This window comes from Taeniopygia guttata, chromosome 1A (assembly GCF_048771995.1).
Source record: "Taeniopygia guttata chromosome 1A, bTaeGut7.mat, whole genome shotgun sequence".
Classification (NCBI taxonomy): Eukaryota; Metazoa; Chordata; class Aves; order Passeriformes; family Estrildidae; genus Taeniopygia; species Taeniopygia guttata.
The window spans coordinates 45,166,396-45,191,807 of NC_133025.1; the positions used below are offsets into that span (position 1 = coordinate 45,166,396).

Below are 25,412 nucleotides of genomic sequence, written 5' to 3' on the forward strand. Positions count from 1 at the left end.
AATTGCTGTGCAAGACCAACTATAATGTTTGATTTAAGTTTTAAAAATAGATATGATAGGATAAGGATTTTCTGGTTTGAATATTTAATTTGCAATTATAAGAAATAATCAAACATTTAAGCTTATGTATTTTTTATGACACAATATACGGATGGAGATATTTATCTCTCTGATGAAGTAGAAAGGCAAGAGATAATTTCTTCCTCATCTAACTTTACAGCTCATCAGACAGCTGTGCAATTTATCACATGTTTTTTTCTGTACTGCCTGCAGTTAAGTATTCTAACCTCCCTATGACTTTAACCAGAACCTTTCCTCTCTTTGGCCTCAGCCAACTTGAAAAAGAAGATTTTTTTTGTTACGCATTTTGCAGATAAAGAATTTATAATCAGAAAATGGTCTCAAGGCAGGTGCCAGAGTTGTAAGGATTCAATCCTTTTGCAATGACAACTTTTAATAACCTTAGAGACCAATACCTTGTGCAACTGCAGTGTTTCCTAACCCCAAAAATGGGCAGAAATGCACTTAGTGCTCTAGAAAGGGTTGGATGCTTGATGTCAAATGAGCTAAAGAAGCAGACTACAGCTATTATTTTCTTTACAATTTTTTTCTACAATTGCTGCACATTTTCCTATCTCATCCATTCTCTGACAAGTGTATTTGACTCATATTAAAGGCACCTGGATGTAGAGATAGTTGCATATAAGAAGTAACCTCAATAAATCTGCTATAAAAATCTAACACCTCCCTCGTCTTTTTATAAAAATGTCACATTAAAAAGCCTCCGCGCTAAAAGGAAGAAAAAGCCAAGAAGGCCTGGTTTTGAGTGGTTTGAATGTAGTTATTTTTAACAAGGACCACATCTTATAACTTTTCACCTGTTAAGCCTCATGCCTGGTTATGGTAACATGTATTAGTCACCATGACAACAACAAATTGGAGCACACATGGATACAACAGTTCTGGCTGAAAAATTTATAATTTTTTCCCTGTGAAAATTTTCAATGTTCTGCAGATCCAGTCAAATCCTCATTATTTGCTTGTCTTTTAATTCCTACAGGAAGACGATTTTTTTAGCTCCTAAAATGTTTGGCTTTGGAATAATGGAAACAGGTTCATGGTGTACTTCAGATTTAAAATACTTCTGATGCTCTGTGGCCAAAATGACCCCTCTCTGGCAGAAATGTTCCAAGGAGGCATGACAGAATGAGTAGAAATCTACAGCTGCTCTCATACTTTGCTGAACAACTGGCTGCCGTCCTTGGCACACTGCAGGATGGACCACCAGGTTTGCTCTCACGTGCACAGCACTCACGACTGCCACTGAGGTGACAAAATCTCAGGGCACCATCAGCGTTTCCTCCAACTCGCCCAAAGTGCCTCTGCAAAGGCAGTGTGCAACCTCAGCTGGGCAAAGCCTACGGACCGACACAGAGAGGGCAGCACGACACATGGCGGGGGCAAAACTGTGCAAACCCAGCTGTTTACACGGTTTCCTGCTTTGCAAGAGGGAGCCAACAGAAACACGAGGAACAGAATTCAAAGCTCTCCCTGGGCGAGACGGCTGCTGGCGGTGTCCTGCACGCTCGCACAGCACGGAGCCGACACACGCTAACCACAGGCACGACACACGGATGCTGCACACACGGTCCCCGCACACGGCTGACAAGGTACGGACTGCTCTGTCATCTCAGCGACACGACACCCGGAGATAACACCACGGCAACAGACTGTACATCCAGAGAGTGACAACACAGCCATTCATCGCTGTATCTTACATTATGAACCTGATGAATCGAAGAGAAAGGATATCCTGCATTCTGGTTGGTCCAGATCTCACAGACCGAAGACTGCTAATATAAACAGAAAACTGTATCTCATCTTGTAAATATTAATGCACTGCAACTGCCAAAAGGCAAGAATAATTAGGAAAAGGCTTGCAATAATACTAAAGAAGGAAGTAAAACAGTTGTACAAAGTAATTATTTTATTTATTTGATGACAAAATATTTTTGGACTAACTGAAAAGAAACATAGCTTATTCAGAGACTTTAGAAGAGCTTTCAGACTATGAGTACAAGAAAACAATTTTGTCAGAAGTGCTCGTGATGTAGAGATAAATAGAAACTGCCTAGAGCAGAAGAAATATTGGTTACTTTCAGTTTTTGGCAGGGAAGAAGTCTGAAGTCAATGTCCCAAGTAAGTTTTGAGACTTAAATCTCTCTCTGTTGGAGACATTCACAGGGAGAAAAGAAGGGAAAAATCTGGCAACACAATCAACAGGAAAAATACATTTTCTTTATAAAAATTACCAGAAATGAATGCATTGCAATTTAGTGAAACAGCTGCCCACCATCTCCTTTCAAAAACAGTTTCTTTGCATACTAAGATATAGATAATATTACCTTTGGTATTGACCATGACCCCAGTGCGTAAATGAAAGGTTTCAGCCTACCCTCTACATTATCATACAGAGAATCTGTAGTAGCAAAGCAAAGTAAACATATTGTAGCATCTCTAGCAAAAGCAGCAGAACTAGGCAAGCACAGCATTCACCAGCATCTTTTATAAATTTCCTTGTTTGGACAATCATCAATAAAGCATCTGTGGCACCTCAGCAAAAGCTAAGATAACATTTTACAGTAGCCAGGCAACTAAAACAAAGCATCAGACATAAGATCTGCCCACGCTATCTTAGGCAGCCAGCAACAAAAGGCAATAAACAGACATGAAAAATGCAACTGCAGCATCCAGAAGAGATAGCAATTAATATATCAGTAAATTAACAGCATCAAGAATGTGCATTGCTGGTTTTTGTCAGCAGCAGCAGGAATTTAGCACTAATGCTCAAATCAACTTGGAGAAGTGCAAGTCTTCTTAAAATATGACTCTTGTTCTTACCTTTTGTGGCCTGCACCCTGGCTGATGACAGAACAAGTTACCACTTCTATATACTGTCAGGGAAGCCTGGCATCCTCTGGACTGACTGCAGAGTACTGCCAGACAGCCTGGTGGCTGTATAATGGTGTTAATTGTCCCTTATTTCCTTTATTATCTGAAATGCATGAGCACACATCCCTTCCTCCAGCTTCAGTAATTTTAAAAATTTCACATATGTGGTTAATTCCATCTCTCTCATCTTGTTTTCGAAGTTCTTTGCTTCTCTTTCCTGATATGCAAGTCTCTACATTTTGATAGCATTAGCTAATTAAAACTTTGACTTTTTTTCAGTCTTCTACCTTATCCCCTGCAACTTGCTACAAACTAGTCCTCCTCCATGTGATGAACACATAGTCTCAGTGCAAGGCCAGCAGCAAAATACCGCTGCAGCTTCTACTGCTGTGCCATCCTTAGGGCATTACACTAGTGGTTACAAATGACCTTTTACAGTGTATGTCAAGAAAACTGACTTCTGGATGTTCTGGCCATACCCATTGCTGTGATAACTATATCCGTTTGCCTGAGGTGGAGAAGATTCCTGAATAGGAATCCATGGCAGAAGACTGTGCCTCTGCTTTTCGGGAGAAGAGCAAAGAGAAGGCATTTCAATGCTGGTGCAGCATGCCCAAACATCTGCTAATCAAGAAAATTGGTAGTAAAGAAAACCGATGGCACTGCTATTTGTACACACTGAGGTATCGAAAGCAGGAGGGGATGCAGCAGGATGCTGCATGCTGGCAGTTGTTTTATTTCTCCCCAACACTGGCAAAGGGTTGCCATGATGCTGCCACATCATGCAACCACTTCTCAGTATCATGATATTCTTGAGACAAAAGTGTGCTCTTAAATACTGCCCCTCTCAAGGACTTGCCTTTAGGGATTGGCATGGGGCCTCAGCCAGCTCAGTCTTTCAGCTGCCCTGGTGCTAACTCAGGGACAGGTAACCCTGCAGCAGTGAGTGCCCAGGCTTCTTTTAAAAAGAGGGCAGTGAATTAATCCCTTCTTACACATGTCAATGGTATTCATCCTGCCCCTCCCTCCCCAGCCCATCTTTTCCCAAATGAAAGCACACAAGTTTTGGGTGCAAGTCTCTGCTTCAAGAACTGTTCAAGTGAACTTCCCTCAGCAAATAGATTTGCCTCCAGAATTACATGTTTGAAGGTTTTAGGCTTAAGTGAAACCATCTTTAAATACAAATAACATTAAACCAAACAGACCAGCAGAGACTGAGAATTTCCCACAACTCCACGAATGCCCAATCAGAAGGGCAGCAGAACTCATTCCTCAGTTTTGCTTTCATTAATGTTTAAATGATTAAGGTATTGAAATGCAGTGCAGATGGAACATTAATTTTATGTATGGTAATTAGTTCAAATTCAGAAATCAACCTTTTCCTTGCACTGTTGTAGAAATATTTAGCATTTACTATATACATAGTTTATATCTTCAAAGTACTTAAAGTTTTAATGAATTATGAAATATCCAGAAGAAGTACCTAAAGTTGCATATCCCTATGGTGCAGAGGAATGAATCAAGGCAAGGAAAAAGGTTAAGTGATTATCTGAGGCCAAAAAATAGGCAGTAGAAGGAAGAATTCAGATTAGGCTTCAAACACTCACAATTTTCAGCTCCCAAAACATATGCTCTCAAAAAAAACTCCAAAGAATTCAATCTGTGCATAAACTTCCACCACAGTAAACACAAATACACTTGGGCACCCAATACCACTGACACAGAAGTTCTGTGAAAGACTTTAACGAAGAACATTTTCCTAAGTAATATGTTGAAGAAGAGCAAAACAATAGCATCATCTATTGCCTGATTGGTATCAAAGATGCCATTATCGTAATACTTTCCAAAAGATAAATGCTTACGAGTAATGTCACAGCAAGACTCTGCTATTGTATCCTTTTTATGGTGTTCCATGCATAAAAGGTTTTCCTGTCTAGTCACAGTGGAACACAACTCTGACAGGCAGGAGGGGAAAAGGAAGGGTGAAAAAAAATTATCCAGGAAAAATGTTAGGCTTCCTCCTTATAGACTAGGAAAACATGACTGATTATCTGAAGAAAGAAAGTAACTATTAGACTGATCACAGAAATCATATGCTCTCTAAGGAGGGGAAAGTGGCAGAAAAGAATACCTGGACAGCTCACAGAGGAGCAGCAGGGGCCGGGTGAAGGCAGTCCAGATGTATTCATTACACCTCAATGAGTTTCACTCAATGGCATGTTAGGAGATGTTAAAGATTTACCTAAATTAGGAGTAATTATCCTTGAAAAATCACAGAAGATACTAAAGGACCAAAGAAGGGCTAAAAGACTATTTAAGATGGGAGAAAAGGGAGGTTCAGAAGGTTACAGCCAGCCTAACTGCAGGGACCAGTAAGTGACTAGAAATATTTAAAAATCCAGTCACCACCACTGGTTCTCATGACCTTCTGACATCACTCCTGGCCATCTGAAATAAACACTCAGGACTAGATGTATGCATGTGTATATTTATATCTATGGATACATTATAGAGAATAACAAAGAAAAAGTGTAATATTGCCTGCCATGTGCTACCAGGACAGTTTCTATAAGCCAAGAAAAATTCAAGATGTTCACAATGAGGTCCTTCAGTATGAATCATTTCAGATCAAATTTCCTTCCTGTGTTGGACAACTGGCCGATTAAATCAGCAGCAGCAAGGAGAAGTACAGCAAGACTTGGACACTGTGTGACTCCTGATGCAGCATGTTTCAAGAATGATTATTGGTATTTAAGCACAAATGGACTGAACATCTTGAGGCAATCTGCAAGGACCTGCTTCATGCTGTGGCTTGGAGGAGTGCCAGTGCTCTCTAAGGAGGATCCAGAAGTGAGGGACTTCTCAGAATGGGGTAAGAACTCTAAACAGGTCTGATGAACTACAGATGAGTCAGACGAAATTTAGTAGGATTACACAGAGAAATAAAATAGCAAAGAAAGTGAAGCAAAGTGATATGGGCTGGGGGAGATAAAAAAATATCTGAAAGTTTCAATACACTTCAAATTAGATAGAGCAGTCTTTCAAAAGAATAAGGATATAAATCACAGGATAATTCATGCTGCAAGGAAGCTCAGGAAAGCTCCACTCCAACTCTAGCTGAAGGCAGGAGCAGCTGAGATGAGACCAGATTGCTCAGGGCTTCATCCTGTCAGGTCTTGAAAACCTCAAGGACAGAGATTGGACAGACTCTGTGAACAACCTGTCCCCCTGCTTGTTGGTCCAGATGGGGAGAAAGTTCCTTGTGGCATTCAGAGTCCCTCTTTCAGTCTTAGTACCCAAAGCTACGTCTTCTCCAGACAGCCCTGGTTGTTCAGACTCTCCTTGGATGGCAATTGCTTCAGCTTCCAACCATCTCAGTGGCCCTTTGCTGAATTTCCTTCTCCCATATAAAAAAAATTCATGTATTTAATAAAAGTAGATGCTGCATCCCTGAATGTTCTCAAAGCTCTGAGGAGAGCTTGCCTTACTAACAGAAATAACTGCAAATTCTCCTTCTAAAAAAAAAAAAATCTTCAGAGATGAAGAGTGAAATTTGAAATTTGTATTTCTTTTAGAAAAGCAGAAACTTAAAAGATCACTTTTTATTAGAAGAATTACATGCTTTGCAGTGGCATATTTCTTCTGCTGCTCCTGAAAATACTTTACATGAAAATTTCCAGACAACAACAGAGCCCCTTGGACTGGCTCTCTTGCAAGCAAGAAGTGGATGATAGGTGTGAGCTCCTTCTCATTGACAATATCCCTTCTGCTGGTGTTGCCAGCTTCCAGTGTACCCCAGCCTCTTAGCCTTGCAGAGAGGATACATACTTCTGGACAAACACCAATAAAGTTTATGAGACTATAGGTATCTACCTTTCTGCAAAAAAATACCCCCAAACAACAAAAATGCTCTTGCAGAAAAGCACCCCAAACTCTAAGCACAGCTTTTTTCCAGCAGATGAAAAATGCAAATGTTAGGTATTAAAATCCAGTTTTCATAAAATCTTTTCAATGTACACCTTCTAGTTCACAAGACTGAGTGTAAAAACCAGTAAATTTATAAAGAACATTTGTCCTTTCCTTGATGTGGTATTTACGGCTGAAGTTTGGATCATTAATACTGAATAAAGAAGCGGCTTCTTTAATTCCATTTGCTGAAGCAGCTTGTAGGTATGATCCACCTCACATGAATTCAGTTTAATATATTAGCTTCTGTAACATTCTTGAAAAAATTCTCTCTCTCTATTCAGGCAGAAATTAAGAAGACTTCTTATAATGTCTTTATCAGTTTACTTGTCCATTGCTCAGAGAAATGTTGGGTACCCCATCCATGGAAGAGTTCAAGGCCATGTTGGATGGCTCAGAGAAATGTTGGATACCCCATCCATGGAAGAGTTCAAGGCCATGTTGGACGGCTCAGAGAAATGTTGGATACCCCATCCATGGAAGAGTTCAAGGCCATGTTGGATGGCCTTTGAGAAACCTGCTCCAGTTGGAGGTGTCCCTGCTCAGAGCAGGGAGGTTGGAACTAGATGACCCAGCTCAGTGATGGTTCCAAGATTCTATGAAATACACAATTTTAATGGGATCTACGGATGAAAATGAGCTGAAATTTACAGATCAAGATACAGCCCTCTATGGTGCTTGCATCTGTGTGAATTACAAATACAACTGCCAGCAATAGATTTAGTTAAGCATTTTTCTTTTGATGTTAAATTGAAGGTCATCATAGTTCAGTCATCTTTCCATATTAAAAATATAATGCACCTAAAATACGAACCTTAGAGAATTTTGTTTGGGTTTGACTTTTTTTAGCTGGCTGTTTATTTATCCTCACAATTTAAACTATTTTATGCTTATTAAAAAAGGAAGTAAGTAGCCTAAGAAGTAACAAGAGAATGAATCTAGATGACCGTATTTTTGTTTTTATTGCTTCATAAATCAACTAGTAAAGAATTCTGTTATTTCAAGAGTAATTTCAACCACTGATAAAAAAATCTTCTTCACTGCTTCTTAGATAATCTCATTTTACACACCAGTATTCTCTTGGGCATATTTTTCCTCATTCACAGTAATATTTAAATCCTTCAAAAGCAGAGAAGATGGGAAAACAAACACAAAAAAAGTAAAAAAAAAAATCATGCTGTGGTTTAAAGTTACAAAACTAAAGATGACTACTTTATTTTAGGCTCCTTCAAACTTTCTTTCTCATCTTACTCAACATGCAACATCCCTGTATGTAAATTTTCCTAGCTGAAAAATGGAAAATATGATTTTAAATTACAGCCTCACAGTGCACTGGAAATACAGATGCATTAGTATCTGTGAAGTATTTGAAGACATTTTGAAGACATTGCTGAGTTGAAAGTACTATTTCAGAAAGAAGAAAAATTATTTCACAATTTTAATATAAACCTGCCTTTGCTAATTGTGTGATTTGTTTTTATGACATTTCTCCTTTTCTTTAGGTAAAGAATCTGTTGTACTAAATCCATTTAAATGATTGTCCCCTGCATATCAATACTAACCCAGCAACGAATTATTGTATCTTACAAAATAACATTAAAAGGCAGAATCCCAACAATCAGGACAGATTTACTTCATGCTCACTGTGCAGTCATTACAATGACCTTACATTTAAGCCATCCCGTGTTTTAGGAAAAAAAAATAAAATTAAAAAAAAAATTTAGAAAAGCAAGAGTCCTCAGCTCATGTGACTGAAGCACCCAGAAAGGCTTTCAAAATTAAGTCTGAGTTCACCAGCTCTGGGAAAGAACTTCTCCTGTCAGTCTTTGTGAACAAGTTTTTCAACGTTTTTCAACCCTCTCAGATCCTAAATGATCTCTTCCTTCCGTGACAGCTCTCTGTAGGGGCCATGACTAGGTTTATCCTACTAGAAACTTTGACTCACTACCGGTTTGACCTGCCAGAGGCAGACGCAGGCTGGAGCTGTCCCCAGAGTCCCAGGGAGGCTCCTGCCACTGCCCCCAGCAGGACAGACCTCCCCCAGCCCAATGTGCCACAGGTTCAGGGCGTGTGACAGCCCCAGGGGACACCTACCCCAGCTCTCCTTGTGCAAGGAGTGCCATGGGCAGAGGTGCTTCCTTCACCTCCCTGCATGCCTGCCACATGAAAGATGTTTTTGGCCCTCACTCCTGGCTCAGGGCAGGGAGCAGAGCTCGGAGCACCATGGCAAGAGGTCTCATGGACCAGCGTGGCTCTCATGGACCATATGCCACTGGCTGGCGCAACATAGCCACCACCTCAGGGCTGGCAGTCTGGAATATGCTTGCAGCTAGTACCCAAAGCTTCTCTCCCACCTGGAGAATTGCAAATCCTAAAAAGGTGACATTTTAGCATATGTCTTTTAATGAACTTGCCTATGACTATTTTCACCCTCCAAAGTTCTTCGCTGCACCTATTTCAGGGGTGAATGAAGAGCCCAATCCTTTCAGTGGGACTGCTCCTCCTATTGATTTTGGTTCCAATGTAATCAAACTTTGCCTGCATTATTTCATTTCTATTTTAAAGGCTTAGGCAATCTTAAGAACAACCTCAGCTATTTTAAACTATGTTAATTTGATCATACTAATCTACAGTTTGCAGGCTCAAAATTCAACATCCACAGCTAATGATGACTCAGACTACTCATTTCTTCGTAGATTTTTTTTCTCCTTTTTTTTTGGAAAACAAAGCATCTCACAACCATTACCATTTTGCCAGTTATGATTTATACAACCAGACATCACAGACTTTGGGAGCTGGATGATCAACTGGGGGGTTGGATGACGAAATCTATTCCATTGGGGAATCTAAATTGGTTAGACTCATTGTTTATATTACAATTTTCCCCTTAGGTCACAAATAGTCTGCTAGGGAACTGTAAATGAAGGTACATGCTGGCCTTGAGACAAAACCACCCACATTAAGTAAATTTAAATCAGTGCTTCCTCCAGGAAACAAAGAGTTGTATTACTTACAAGCAGATTTGATTATGGTTTAGAGAACTGTTTAAACACATTTAACACATCAAAGGAAAACAGATTTAAGCTGCTGTGCTCATTGTTTAAGAAATATTGGTTGATTGATGCAAAGATCAACATGATTGATGACTCCCTGTAACAGTTCAGTGAAGACATAGGCCATAGTAAAGATGAAAATATTCAGTTTCATCAAAATATCTTCGGATTTTATATTTTAAATTAAGGATAAGATAGTTTTATTCTAACATTTAAAAAATAAAATCAAGTTCATGAAAGCAATACAATAAAGTTCACAATACCATGTTGGCTTCTCTCTTCAAGACCACAAAAACACCCACTAATCTGATCATCCAGAACATACCTAAAACTCCCAAAACATCACAGCATCCAAGATATCTTTATGCACATTTGTGAACTATAGCATCCAGTAAACATGCAGACTCATACAGCAGCATGCAAACAGCCTAGCAAAGAAAGGGTTAAGACAAAAGAACATTCTCAAAGCAATTCAAATAATCCCTCTAGATCATTCTGTACATCAGAATTATTGTAGCTGGGAAGCTGGACTGGTATCAGTTCAGAAGTTGCTGCTGATCTGACACAAGCCAAAGGAACCAGCAACTGCAAGGAGAAAGTTGCTAGATACAATAAAACCCCCAAAAACTCCACAACACACAGAGCAGAAGTTTTATGTTAAGAATCAGTTGGATCTCTTTTACTTTGCATAAAAAATTATTTTACTTTTAATTTCAAAGAAGTTTTCAAGAAAAAGACTTAAGGAAATATATTTCATTTTGGCAGAGCACACATTGCACAAAATAAATTTAAGAATCTATTTTTGGGCTAGAATGGTTGAAGAAATCCCTGATTAGCCTCTTAATGGGGTGAATCCAATTTATTGAGAATGATCACCAGAGGGAGTCATTGACTTTCCCATTAAAGTCAAAGGGAATTTTACATACATCAGGAATGCAGAATTTGGGGGCAGAGCTGAAAAAGACTTCAAACAGATTGGAGTTCAGGGAACAACACAAACCACAATTTTATGGATTTAATCTGAATCCATTTTCCTCTTTGGAGTCTCCAAGGATGACAGCTATATTCAATGGTTAAAATTAGAAAGAAGGAACTGAAGTCATCCATTCAGTGGGTACACACCCACAACAACAACAGAAAAAAACCAACAAAAAACCCCAAAAACCACACAAAAAACCCCAAAAAACAAAAAAAAAAAAGAAAAACAACCCCAAAAACGAATCATCCACTCACCCACCCACCCAAACAAAACCCCATCAACAGAAAAAATCCCTTAAGCACTTAATTGGTTGTACAGGAGTTTGCAGTGGTCTAATTAATAACTGCTCAGTTTTGTCTTTGGACATGTAACATATCAGTCCTTCTGAAAATGCAGTATTCAACAGCACAAAGAAAATCTCCAGGTGTCATTTATTAGAGTTTGTCATATCTCTTGGGAATATCAGTAAAACAAAGGAGTGAAACAGAGGCAGAAAGAATTGTTATCATAGGGGTGATTTTTGGTTTTGTTTTATTTTTTGTCTTCACTGCTAATGAGTAAAAGAGGTAGTGAGTATGGGGATTTGTGAACAAAGTGATAAAATGAACTAATTAGACAGACCAGTGTATTCAGCCACAAGCAAGTGTGCATTTTATGCTCAAACACCTAAATTTTATGACCTTCAATAAATATTTTCATGTTAAGAACCTGTCTTTTCTTTGCTGGACCTCAACTCAACCTTATTCTTGCCACAAAAGCCCAGCAGACTTTGGTTTGAAAACAAGCTCATTCACTCAGCAACTTTCTCCTTAATTCTGTACAAGAAGCTTTTATAGCTGAAAATTAGATTTAAAAAAGGGCAAGGCAACAGCCCCACCCAACCAAATGCAATTTCACTTCTCTAGAAATGTCCTCTGAACAAATGGAATTCAATTTGTTTCTGTTTTTCCAGGTAATGGCAGCACCTTGTTTTGCTTGTTTTTATTAAATTACTTCTTGTTCATATAATTAGCTGACAGACTGCAGCCTTTTGTTCATTAGAATACAGTTATTTGCATAGCTGTTTCCATTTTGAGGCTGAATTTTGGACAGAGGCTCTATTTTGGGTTGTGGCAGGCAGAGCCACTGCTGGGAAGCCTCATGCAGGGAAGCATGCAGCAACCTGGTCCTTCGTGGAATGAGTTGCTCCAGGAACTGCCCTGGCTGCCCATCTGCTTCTGATGGCAAATCAAAGTCCTGTTTCCGGCATGCAGCATAAGAACTGGCTGTCTTTAATCATCATAGGTATCACTGAAAACCAGTTGAGCTCATCCTAAAGCATTTTCACCAACAGACTGTCCATGCATAATTTAATGTGCATTAGATTGAATATTAGGAAAAATTTCTTCATTGAACCAGGTGGTCAGGCATTGGAGTGAGCTGTCCGGGCAGTGGTTCAGTCATCATCCCTGGAATTGTTCAAAGTACATGTAGGTGTGGCCCTTTGGGACATGGTTTAGTGGTGAACATGGCAGTGCTGAATTAAGGATTGGAGTTGAAGACCTTAAGGGTATTTTCCATCCTACATGGTTCTATGGTCCTGCGGTGTCACTTAATTTATGCTTAATTTAAAGTTATCAATACTCTTTCAGTGGCTGGGTGAAAAAAAATGTAAACATAGAGGCTACTTTAAGCTTTCTTCCATTAACAGTTTGATTTAACACACAGTTGAGTCTAGTGCTATTCAAATAATTTTTTGCATAGTTAAATCTTATTTTTAAATAATCAAAATATATCCCCAGATCACAGTTTTGCAGAATGCTGACCCTTCTCATTAATAAATACAGCAATCATCACTCTTCAAGTCCTCTGAGTTTCCAGCAGTGACCTGATGCAAGCTTACTTTTATCTAGGTTGCTCAGATTTTCAGGAATCTGCATCTTATTATAAAAATGAGGGGCAGAGTTGGTGCTGGGGGAAGACAGCACACTCTGGTGCACAGGAGCCACCTTCATCTCAGCCTCCATGCATCTAAATATCCTCAAACCTCTACCTCTGAGGAGAGATTTACATCAATTAACACTACTTGAAATACAGAGAGCTGGAACAGACAGCTTGGAAAAATTGTCAAACGTTGCTGTTCGCAACTCAGCCTTCATATACAACCCCCTGCTCTGGTCAGGGTTAGTCCTGTAACCAAAAGCAGCAAGGCCCAGCCTTTTACCGGCACCGGTTTTAGTCCTACCTGTGCCATCTGCCTCTCCAGCTTCGACCGGGGAATATCATCAAAATAGTTTTCATTTCTTCTTCTCCTTGCATCGCCCTGCATGATAATGTGGGGAACGTCCAGGGAGCCACCAGTAGTGAAAGTGCTTTGGCTAAGTGATGGAGACAACTGAGGAGGAGTGTGGTTACCACTGGGTTCCTGGACAGAAAAAGAAAAATGCAGCATAAGAAGAACAGCATATTGCTGACTTCAAATCACACAATTTAAAGTTCATTTGAACTGCCCACACTAAAAAAAAATATGGAACAATTCCTGCAGTAGAGGTTACTGTGGATGAACTTTTGAGATTTGCTACCTGAAGTACAGAGCCCATGTAGAAGGAAAAATAGTTCACTGATTACATGAACTAGTGGCACATTTCCTCCCCAAAACCTTCTTGTATAATATATAGTCTCTCCTAGAGATAAAACAGTGAGCTACTTCTTGTCAAGGCCCAAATAAGCCATTATTTAGGATTAGCTATTTGTAAGATGAAATAGATTCTCACCACTTCTGAGCAGCTGCTCTGAGCAGTGAAAGTGATTTCAACACTAGCAACGCCTCTTGCTGGAAAAAAGAAATGCATGCCCATTTCCACAGTATAGACATTTTGTTGCAATTTTTATAGGTTTTGCAGCACATCCATTTTAACTTGAAGTACCAGATACCAGACACAAGCTAAATGCCAATTCCTGGAATACACTAAAGCATCAGAGTACAAATATTTTACCAGGCTATTCTTGTTACCTCTACCGAACTGTAACCTTGTATCAGTCAGTGTGCAAATACCAAACAGAATTGATACATAAGTGCTACCTAATAAATAGAAAGGAGAATATAAATTTCACCAGGAGCTGCCACCACACTGCCCACAGCCAGACATGGCAGGTACATTTGGAAACACCTCTCATGCACAAGACATCACTTCTTCATCCAGCTGCAAACACTGGTGTCCAGATCCACCGTTCCACACTCTCTTGGAGCTCCGCAGCAGGAGCAGGGGGCTACAGTGCACTGTCCAGTCTGCACCAGCACTGCCCGGCATGAGCAGGAAAACACTCTCACAGCAACTGAGTGGGAAATGTTCCTCTCTCATTATGTACTGGGCAGAATGTACCCAGGAGCAGGTTTGCTCAGTGCAGACCTTCTCTAAACCACCTGCTGCTGCAATGCTCTATTTCAATACTCAGCAACAAGAAGGGACCTGAAGATGGTGGAGTAAGCAAAAAACATGCTCCAGGTTAAAAAACCTGCTCATTTTTATTTAAATGGAGGATTAAAGCGGACAATTTATACTTTATTACATTGAAGCAAGCCCAGGTCTGAAAAGCATCAAGGTATTTTACTCCATGCTGTTAAGAAACAAAGAAATCTGGTGTAAGAAATCAGAGAATTGTAATTTCCAAATGGAAAGGAAAGTTCAAGTCATAGTAATGCCTGATGTCAATATTTGAAGCATAGGAGTCTATGTGACATTATTTCTTGAAATCACAGTAATGGATTAGTATTTTTCATGTTTTCAACAAGAAAAATGTTAGGAAAAATATAGCTCTTTAGTAATTTTTAATTACCTGGGATTTTAACTTAAAAAAAAAAATTCTCTGGCTTTCCTATGATCTGAGACAAGTACTTGACATTTCCCAGGGGAAAGAAAAGAGTATTTTACTCTTAGGAATAATCTTTTCCCTCCTTCACAAAAATCCACCTACATCTGGCCCAGTTAAAAACTCCTGAAAAGCTATATTCTGCACATGCTCAGTAGGTTTGGTGAGGCATAACCTCTAAAACCCACCCTCCCTGGGCCTAACAACCTGCTGCACACACCTCTGATCTGAAAATAACTTGAGTACACAGGCACCAAACAAGATCCTCTTTAGTGAGTGCTACCTGCTGCTCTAGCCAGGTGGGTAACCTCTCTCTGCTCTGAATCAGGATTCACCCACTGTTGCAGGGCCACCAGTGTATCAAAGTCACAGATGAACATAGAGATTCCAGCCCTCATTGAGCTTTTCATATTTTATCAAACTGCATATGAGGAGGAAATTAACTCCAAGATCTATATTGGAAGATTGCTGGCAAAGCAATACAGACAAGAAATACCAACTCAAGAAATTAAAGAATTACTGTGCCTCTGCATTATGGAACAGTATGTCTTTGTACGATTTTATGCTATTTTCTCAAAGTTGTCCTTCACAGCACAGATGGATCCTCAACTGTGCAGCATGTTGTCATATACTCAGCACCATGTTAACATTAGGTACCGTGTAGTCAGTATTTTATTCTTGCCCCAAACCTCTCTTCTAAACCCTTTTTAAATCCTGCTCTGAAGATAAGATGATTAACGTCATTGTAGTCATGTTGCTCATAAGTGCTTTACAAATGTCAATCAATTAATTTTTGCCACACCTGTGACTTCTGGCATTTCATAATCATTGCTTTGGTGTGGGTGACCAGAGACACACAGACAACAAAGGTTAGAAAGTACCTGTCACTCAATTACAACATCCATTGCTCGATTTCCCAAGTGCTTGAATTCTGAATTCCATGTCTGTTGATCTAATTTTCAGTACTGTGTACTTCAGCACTTGTAAAAATCAGACTCAAGACTCCAGTCAGATATGGAGATTGTCAGTGACATACAATTAGCAACTGTTTAGGAGGCAATTAATTAAATATCTTACCATGAATTATCTGAGATTTTTGTGGCAAAAACAAGTGTAAGTCTCTAGTTTCATAGGTACAGTTATTCCTTTAATCATGAGCCTGTCTCCCATTCTTCCTTCATTCCTCTTCCCCTCTCCATACCCACCTTTTCACCTCCTCAAACTAACCTGCAGACCAGGCACAGACACCCTTGCAGGTGCTACCATGGCCTCCATACCACACTACTGTTAATCACCAGGTGTTAATATTGTGCTTCTACCTGGCTGTGAATGCAAGCACACATGACCTGCAGGGATGCCTGATCACATATTTCACTCTCAAACTCTGCCTCATTCCCTCTCAGACCTGCTGCTCACGTACACCTGGAACCACAGAGGTCAGGGCTGGAAAGGAGCTTAAGAGATCTTTTCCCAGGCTGCCTGGGCACACTTCATGTCCCACAGATGTTTGTCTAACCTGAAACCAGGAATTCTCTCCAGTGAACTAATTCTTGTGTTAAAATATCATTACTATTGCAACACTTCTCTAACTTTTCTGCCAAAATTGTTGGTCCTCCAGTTTAAATTCCAGTCTCCAGTGCTGACTGGATGATGAAGGGCTCCCAGGAAGAACATGGAAACTGATCCTGCAATTAAAGATTATTCAAGGAAAAGATGCATTCAAGGAAGGAAAGGAAGATTACATAGGTAACCCAAGATCCAGCAATTTCTATACTTTTGTGTATAGAAAAGTATATATGTATAGTGTCTGTGTGCATATAAATGCTATTATATATAATATATAAAGCATATGTATATTTCAATACAGTATATTTGAAATCAAAATAGTATTTCATTAGTACACAGGAACACACAACTGGGAATAACATATGTTGTGGATATTTTTAAGATTTTAAGGAATTTTTGCTTTTTAATGTTTAATATTCTGCTTTGAAATATTTTAAAAGCTTAAAAAAGATGAAGCATTAGCATTGCTTAGCTTGAGCCTGGGAACTTAAAAGTAGACTTTAAATAACAAACTACCTTTTCTACTGATGTAGAGCAGCCTTGACTAGTGGAAAGTGCTCCTGCCCATGGCAAAGAAGGTTGAAACTCGATGATCTTTAAGGTCCTTTCTAATCCAAACTGTTCAGTGATTCTACATAAATTAATCTTACAGCAGTAGCAGTTTATTTGAGCAAATTTTCAAGATACAAATTATTGCAGACTGCAAACTAAACACTGTCTGTGTTTTGTGTGAAATGACAGAGTAGCAGTTGATGGGAAAGAAAACCTTCATTCCAAATGCTTGTTCTCCTATTTAGGATTCTCTGTGAAGACTCCAATTCCAAGAGGTGATAAATGACATTTAGCACTGGCCCGCATCAGTAACTCTAGCTGTGCAGCAGCAGACTACTTTTTATCATTTTGACTACAGATGGAAGACATCCAGTTTTCTCTTCCATATTAACTGAGAATATACAGTCCTGACCGAGAATGTGGACCGTGGAAACTTTCCCACTTGCTGAGTAGGAATTAATTATCCAGTCCAGAGTATTGAAGGCATTCAGCAAAAAAGTCTGCCTTTTTATCTATTTCTCTTTCCTTGGAGTGTTTTAACACCTGCCATGCATCAGGAATCATTCACAAAATACATAAAAATAAAATACAAGAAAAACATCCACACATTTGTGCAATGTGCCTTAGAGCACATTACAGATTTGTCAGACTTTTTAAAATATGGCATTGGGAATAGCTTGAATTAAGGGGTTGGATCTAAATTGTCTGTATGGGGCATCTGAGAATAAGCAGGGTGAAAACAAGCTGGTCACAGAAATTTTAAATACGCTTAAAAATAAGTACTCATTCTGTCTTTCTCTATTGCTCTTTACACTAGGAAATTTAACTTGGGAGCACAGGCACTCTCTGACATTTTGAAACTTAATCTCAAACAAGATTCTTGTCAGAAATGCAACCCCATGAAAATAATGGGATCCAATCAAATGCGAAAGGTGTGACCTAAAATATCAAAATAAAAATATTGCTATGAACTCTGTTGGAGGGAACACAGTAGGAAGTGGTCATCAGACCACAACTTGGTAAGAGTAGCAGACAAGTAAGCAAAGGCATTGGATTGGAGAAACCAAGTGAAGGTGGTGTAATGAGAGGAGATTAAATGTGGTCAAGTGTGGAAAAACATCAGGGACATTACAACAAGGTTTCTGAAAGAGGGAATACAAATGAAAATTAAAAACATGATAAGACTTTTGATATACAGAGACACCTTAATGACATTTTTATCTCAACATTTCCAAGATGTTTTCCTTAAAGAAAGCTTAAAGCATATGTCTGAAAAGTAAGTGTAAACATTCAAAAACATGAAAGGAGAATGCTAATCCTCCTGCACTACTGATTGGCTGGGCTGGGAATCCTGTGGGCAAATGAAAACTTGCATCTTTTACATCCCTGGTCCCAAGCTAGTTTCTTTAGCAAAGATAACCTGATACTTCTAAGATTCTACTTATTTCATCCTAGGCAGACATCTGAAACAGGTCACATGGATCACCCTGTAAAAATGTCAATATATCTCTGCTGGCCAAACAGGGAGGGGTGACACAGCAGGTCAGCCTAAGATGTTCATAATGTACAACTCCGAAGGGAAGTAAGTTGAACCCCATCAAAGCAGCCATTGTTTTCATGTGAATGTTATAAAGCCCTTACTGACTTGTCAAGAAATGCAAACAAATTTTCATGGGGACTCACCCTGAGGGTTATTGACCGAGGTGGTTTCTGAGGAGGATCTTCGTGAAGCCTGTCTCCCAAAGATGCCAGAACACGCTTCCGGTGGCCAATCAAGCTAATCTTTAAGACCTGAAATAATATCAAAAATACATCATTAAAAGAGCACATGGCATCCATTACATGAACATCCAATTCCGACTGAAGTGATTTTCTCTTTAAAGCTCGTAACAAGTCAGTCCTCTAGACAGGCTGAACAGACAGGGAACTGTGCAAGGCAAACAATCAGCAGAGAAAATGAGAGGTGAGATCAGAGGAAAAACACTGTAAAATGAAGGAAGAAACTAGAGCATGTATAGATGCAGAAAACTGAAAAAAGCCAGACTCAAACATCAGTAAAGAGGAAACAAAAATGAAATGAAGAGAAGGCAGAAGAGCATGAAGAAAAAAAGGGAAAGGGATGAGAAGACTAAAGAAGGAAATGCAAAGGTGCATGCAAACAATGAGTGAAAAGTATTAAAGTGATTCGTGGCATGGATGAGGAAAAGAGTGAGAAACAGCCAGTGAATGCTTAGAGGAGGCAAGAAGGAAAAAAAGGATTTATACGATGAGTAAATGTTATAACTTTTAAATCTACCATGCCTCTCACAGTGTTGCTAGTAAAGGGTTAAGACTGCAAGATTTGGCAGAGGAGGAGGGAATAGTTTTTCTCAAAGTGACCTTGCAGCTGGGAAAGCTAAAATTGTTGGTGTGGGAAAGCTCCATTTATTATGCCAAATGTTCATCCTCTGCCTGTTTTGAGAAGTGGAAGTCCTGTGGAGAGATAACACACTCTCATGGACATGGGGGAAGACTTGTAAAGAGGCAGGAGCCCTCCCCTCCACTCCTGCCAGCTATAATGGAGCCATGTCCCTGTCCCTCTGTCACCTGGCGTGGTTAGCAAAGTAATGAAATAAATCCACCCTTTGCATTTCAGCTGTGCATTGAGGGTTGCCCTTGGTTACTGGTATGTGTAGATTCACATACAGAGGTAATCTCCAAATATCTCATAGTTTGTATTATTATATAGATTCATCCTTGTGTAAGAAACACTGGGTGGGCAAACCCTGGAGTTGTATTACTTTTTTTATCAGACGCAAAATCTCTGTTGAACAGAAACGGGTCCAGCGGTGGATACATTCACACACCTCATGCTTGTCCAAACTCCCAGAACGCTGCCAAAAAGTTGCCCCAAATTTACAGCAAATACTCCTCATTTGTATTTCTCCGTGTCCCTGTCTCGTACAAAAACACCCCTGATGTCAGGAAAAGAGGGAGAGCAGAAGCAGCGAGTTGGAAATTTTAAGTATTATCAGGAAAAAGAACATATTTCAGTGATATTCTTTAATGGCTACAATGGCTGTAAAGAGTGTATAGCAGCACTAATTGTAGCAGCAAAGCCTCTGCTCTGCAAACAGCAGTGTCCTTACATAACTCCTCCAGACTGTACATGTGGTTTCATACTCCAGAGCTGCCTCCATTCCTTCTCAGAAAACAGTACTTCCCACTATATTTAGGACCACCGTGTGTCAACACCCTTCAGTTGAGAGGAAGTTCTCACTCAACCTAGAAAAAGTAATAGTCCCAAAAAAACCTGGAAATGCTACATCTTAAATGCACAGCTACCTCAGCTTAAGTGGTAGAACTAAGAGCTACAATTCATGAGAACAAACAAAACCCAAACCCCAGCAATCCCCTGCTACATCTCTTAGATGCAGTATCTCAAAATATGGTACAGCAACATGCTGTCATTATTCCGGTATCCATGCCTACCCATCCATTATCCTGCCCATCCATGTGCACACGAATCCATCCACGTTTCCTCTGTTAGATGTCTCTGTGCTATCTGATACTGTTGAAGATCAATAACCTCTTTGCTGCTCACATCTCCAGAGTGATGGGCTATGACATGAAGCAGATGGAGGCCTTCCTCTGAGAAGCAGCTCACAGGGGTGTTGCAGACCCTGCAGCTCAGCAGTGGACACAAGCTGCAGTCCCACAAACCACCCTGCCATGTGCTATCCTTTCAGTCTAAATCTAGAGAAGCAAGAGCGAAGCTGAGATAATGCAGCACACAGAGAAATGCCTGAGGCATGCAGGAGACTTAGTTATGTATTCAGTTTACACTGAGTGTTAAACAGAAGGGTTCACAGTTTATCTCTGTATTTAACTATATGAAACACGTGAATGAACCACAGCTGCTTTAAGCATTACTCAAGTAATGCACTCCAGTGAACTTGCTTCTTTCATAATGCCTCCTCATCAACAAGATCATTTTTCCAGAGATTTTTAAGCCAAGCTAAAGTTCTTTGGGTTGTTTCAAGGTCCTCAGCACTATGACCGTCTTATTAGCTATATCAAACACAAAACAATTTTCTTTGACTTCAGAGCTGTTGAACGGTGGGAGAGAAAAAATATGAGTCTTGAGGGACTGCACACATAAGAGATCAGTAGACAGGTCTCAATTACTAAATTATTTCAAAAACTGTGCTCAATTTGAAAGCAATACAGATCTTTAAACACCATAGGCACTGCTAAGTTTACTCCACATTTTGTTTTTCTATTGTAATTGTGGTTGCCCCAAATGTAAATGGGAGGGAGTTAACGATTCAACCTACAGAAACATATGGTCCTCAGGCAACAGGCAGCTGCATCCCAGACTCATCTGGAGCACATACTCCATTAACTGAAGACAGCTGTATTCTTCTGGAAATTACTCCCTAGCAATTTTCTTACTTGGAAAACCTGATTCTCAACATAAAATACTGGTTTCTGAAACACTTCTATATTTGAGTTACGAGTGTTTAACAAACATCCCGAAACTGTTGAAACTCATCCTGTGATGGATTATTCTTGACAGTATTTATCAAAAATGTCAAATATCCAAATATAGGTCAACAGTGTGGAATGGTACAGTTGCCTGAAGCAGTACCATAGAAATATGTTAATGTTGAAAGTCTTGCACTTAAACAGCCCACAAGTTAGCTTTCCTGGTATATAATTTCTATAAATCAGGTTGCAGTGAACACCATAACACTGAGTAAAGACAGTCAATACAGTGCACCTAAATGTCATGCAGTGAGGCATTTTGTCAAATGGATTGTAGCCCACTTACTATACAACAATGAAATGAGTTTTGCAGTGTGGCTGCAGGAATCAGCAACAACATGTCATCAAACTGCTCAGAGTAGCTCAAGGCTGTCCACGGTAAGTTATTTCATCACTGGGAAAAAAGGGGATAAAAAAAAAAAAAAAAAGCATGTACACAACATGCTTTTTTCCACACTGATGGCAGGATACATGAGACAAGAATGATACTACTCCATTGCATGTATTTGATGTTGCCATGCAATTAAAAGAGAATGGGGCAAGTCATTCATCCAAAGCACTGACACAGGCACAAAAATTTAATCTTATTTTTACTTCTGTACTCTGCAATGATTAGCATACAAAATGAAATTCCACTAGGAGATGTAAGAAATCCACAAATATAACCAATGAAATGCTTTGCATTTAGATCTCTGGCTTAGTTGACAGATGTTTCAGAAGATACATGTAGCCCAATAACTCCCTCATGACTGTGTATGTGCAAATGCTGGAATTAACAAATTATTCCACCTAAAAATGAGCTTTTTTCTGCAACATTCTTCTGCCTGATGTTTTCTCTAATTGAATAATAACATTCAATACTGTATGATTCTATTTTTTTCCAGAATATTACAAAGATTACTGAAATTCAAGACATTAATTCTCCATCTTTTGGAATAATCTGAAAAACTTTTGTATGGACTAAAATTAGGATCCTAATAGCACAAGAGGTATGGACTAAATGTGTAGCAGCAATTGTATACTAGGAACCGCCTACAAAATATAAAATTAAAGAGTGATCAGAACAGTGCTAGTGAGCAGCAAAGCACACTGCTGGTCATAGGCTTGCTGCAACTTGTCTGGTGTCCACAACTTCACGGGAAGCAACTGTTTATTATGCCTAGGAAGACATCTGTAAGAGACATATTATTTCATATTATATTGATTTCATATCATAAGGGTATGAAATATGCGTCACAATCCTCAGGAATTAATTATCCACCTGGAAACAGATGTCAGTTGTCTTGATGACAGCACTTCACAGAGGCCAATGGCTGTCTTGTAAGTCCCATTTCTATATGTTATTATGAGGAACTGATGTTTGTTTGGTCCCCTATCACTCAAATAAATAATTGAGATCCAGGTTTCCATTTAAGGGCATTGTGAACGCAATGGCCAAGAGTCTTCTCCAAGTAACTTGCCATTGCCATTTCCACCCCAGGTCAGACTGAGGGAGGTAAGAATTCATTATTTTTTATAGGAGTTCTCAGGACAGACTTTGTCCTGACTTGGCCAATCAAGCCATTTTTGTCATTAAAGTGTTTTCCAAATTGGCTAACCTGGTACTGGAAAATAACAGGTGCTACTATTTAGGCTCCACTAAAGATAAAAACAGTAACAGTAGTTTTGTGCTTGTAATCAATAAACATTAATATTTCAGTGAAAAAAAAAATCGATTTAATATTTCCTTTAAAAAACCCAGGAAAATGCAGTGAAATAAGACCTGGCTGAAACTGATACCTGGCCACTTTGACTCCTGAGGATGTGTCTCAGGCTACATGCTAGACAGCTTTTTAAAAACAATTTTTAAATTAAAAAGTTAAATACATGACCTCTTTAGAAATAAGTCACAGTTCAATCATTTTAAAGGCTCAGATGTAATGATAAACATTACATATGTGCATTTTTGTCGCATTAGTCTCAAACCCCCAGAAATCAGAAATCCAGAAGATCTATTATACATACAAACACCAAGATTGTTATAATAATGATAACCTATTCTAAGGGATAAGGCTGAAAATATTATTTATGTGAAAAATGGTAAGCACTAAACGGGTCCTTACATAAAGGAAAGCATTCTATTTTCATAGGAATTGAGTAGAAAAAGTATTAGACAATTTGAAAAGCGGAACACATTCCCAAATGTGTCCTAGAAGGTAGACAGTTCCTTCCACTGAGGACTTGCATTTTCACCTGTCTGTTGAGTAATGATAGATTTGGTTACTGGTTCAGATGAGATCTGAAGAATGTGTGGTCACAGAGCCCAGGAGTACTTACTCCTTGAGGTCTTCAGTGTTAATCATATAGCACTACAAGAGAGCAATTGCAACACCAATATGTTATCCCACGATGTTTTTCAGGATTGCTTACACAGCAGATAAATTATAATTAAAGTTACTGGTATTACAACACATTTCATAATGAGCTAATAATTTATTTATCTATTTTTAATAGGCAATTATCAGCAAAGCACATTAATCTGTACACAAGCATGAAATACAGCTCATGTAATGAGAAATAAGGGATAAAATAAAAATCTCTATAGAAAATTTTAATAGCTCTAAAATTAATCCTTTTTTTTTCCTGATTTTGATCTATTTTCATTGCAGACTTAATTCCAAGCAAAAGGAAAAAAACCCTAAACATTCAAGCCCATTTAAAAATGGGACATTTTTCTACTAAATAAATGGCTTTTTTTAAAAAACTTTCTGATATCATAGAGTAGTAAGTGTTTTCACAATATCAGAAGAAGCAAACAGCCATTCACTGCCTGGAGTAAAAATGCAGATTACTCTAGCTCACAGTCATAACCAAGGCCATCATGAAAAGGTAAGCTCTGCAATATGTGAATAGTATCAGTTAATTATGAAGATATTAATATATTAGGATTGGAAATTGTTTATGTCTATATTATGCAATTATCTAGTCTGATAAAAATTGCAGCAAAAATAGTGGAAAACCTAAGATGGTGCTAAATATCTTCTACTACTAGAGTTTAATGAAAGTCCCGCTTTGTTTTTTTTTATTTTTCTTTTAAATCATCAGCATTATTTAGATATACAATGGGTGCAGAATGATTATTATCAACATACAGAAGGAAAACCCAAACACTGGAGCAAAGAACCTAGACTGAGGATCAGAACTAATGTTGTTAAGAAATGCTATTCAGAACAGGCTTAGCTTCTCAGTATATTTGCCGATTACCAGATGTATGCATGAAGACCTAATTATTTTTGCATCATAATTATTTTAGTTTAGTAAAACTATTTTTCTGTATTATAAAACATTCACATTAAAATTCCACTCTCGAATGACTAGTTCAAGCCAGATCTATGCACAGAGGCTATGGCTTCATTCCAGCTCTGCTATCACAGAACCACAGAATCATGGAAATCATTTAAGTTGGGAAAGGTCCTTAAGGCCACTGAGTCCAACCACAGAACTAAATATGACAGGCCCAACACTAGACTATGTCCCTAAGTGGCACATCTAGACATCTTCTAAATATCTTCAGGAATATGACTTCACCACTTCCCTGGGCAGCCTGTGCCAGTGCTTGACAATGGTTTTGGTGAAGAAATTTTTTCCTAATATCCAAACTAAACCTCCCCTGGTGCAGCTTGAGGTGATTTTCTCTTGTCACTTGTAACTTGGGAGTAGAGGCTGACCCCCACCTGGTTTCAGCCTCCTATCAGGTGGTTGTAGAGAGCAATAAGGTTCCCCCTGAGCCTCCTTTTCTCCAGACTTAACACCCCCAGCTCCCTCAGCCCCTCCTCATCAGACTTGTGCCCCAGTTCCTTCCTCAGCTTCGTTGCCCTTCTCTAGATAAGCTCCAGTATACTATGGAGCGGTTCATACAGGATATGCAGCAATCCAAAATATACTTATCCCTTACAGCAGTATACATCCCAGAGTTACAAACATGACAA

General features: G+C 39.0%; 1 protein-coding gene across 19 annotated transcripts in view; it reads right to left on the reverse strand.

The window, feature by feature from the left end:
- Positions 1–25,412, reverse strand: part of ANKS1B (ankyrin repeat and sterile alpha motif domain containing 1B) — a 404,826-nt gene that overhangs the window by 31,695 nt on the left and 347,719 nt on the right. For 13 of the 19 annotated variants that reach the window (XM_072923243.1, XM_030262174.4, XM_030262167.4 and 10 more), the window contains 3 exons: positions 18,601–18,708; positions 13,175–13,354; positions 1,779–1,853 (listed from right to left, as the gene is read on the reverse strand). In XM_072923243.1, the coding sequence (XP_072779344.1) occupies positions 1,779–1,853; positions 13,175–13,354; positions 18,601–18,708 (363 nt within the window). The remainder of the gene's footprint in view (positions 1–1,778; positions 1,854–13,174; positions 13,355–18,600; positions 18,709–25,412) is intronic. The other 6 variants (XM_030262159.4, XM_072923254.1, XM_032746260.3 and 3 more) reach the window with 2 other exon arrangements.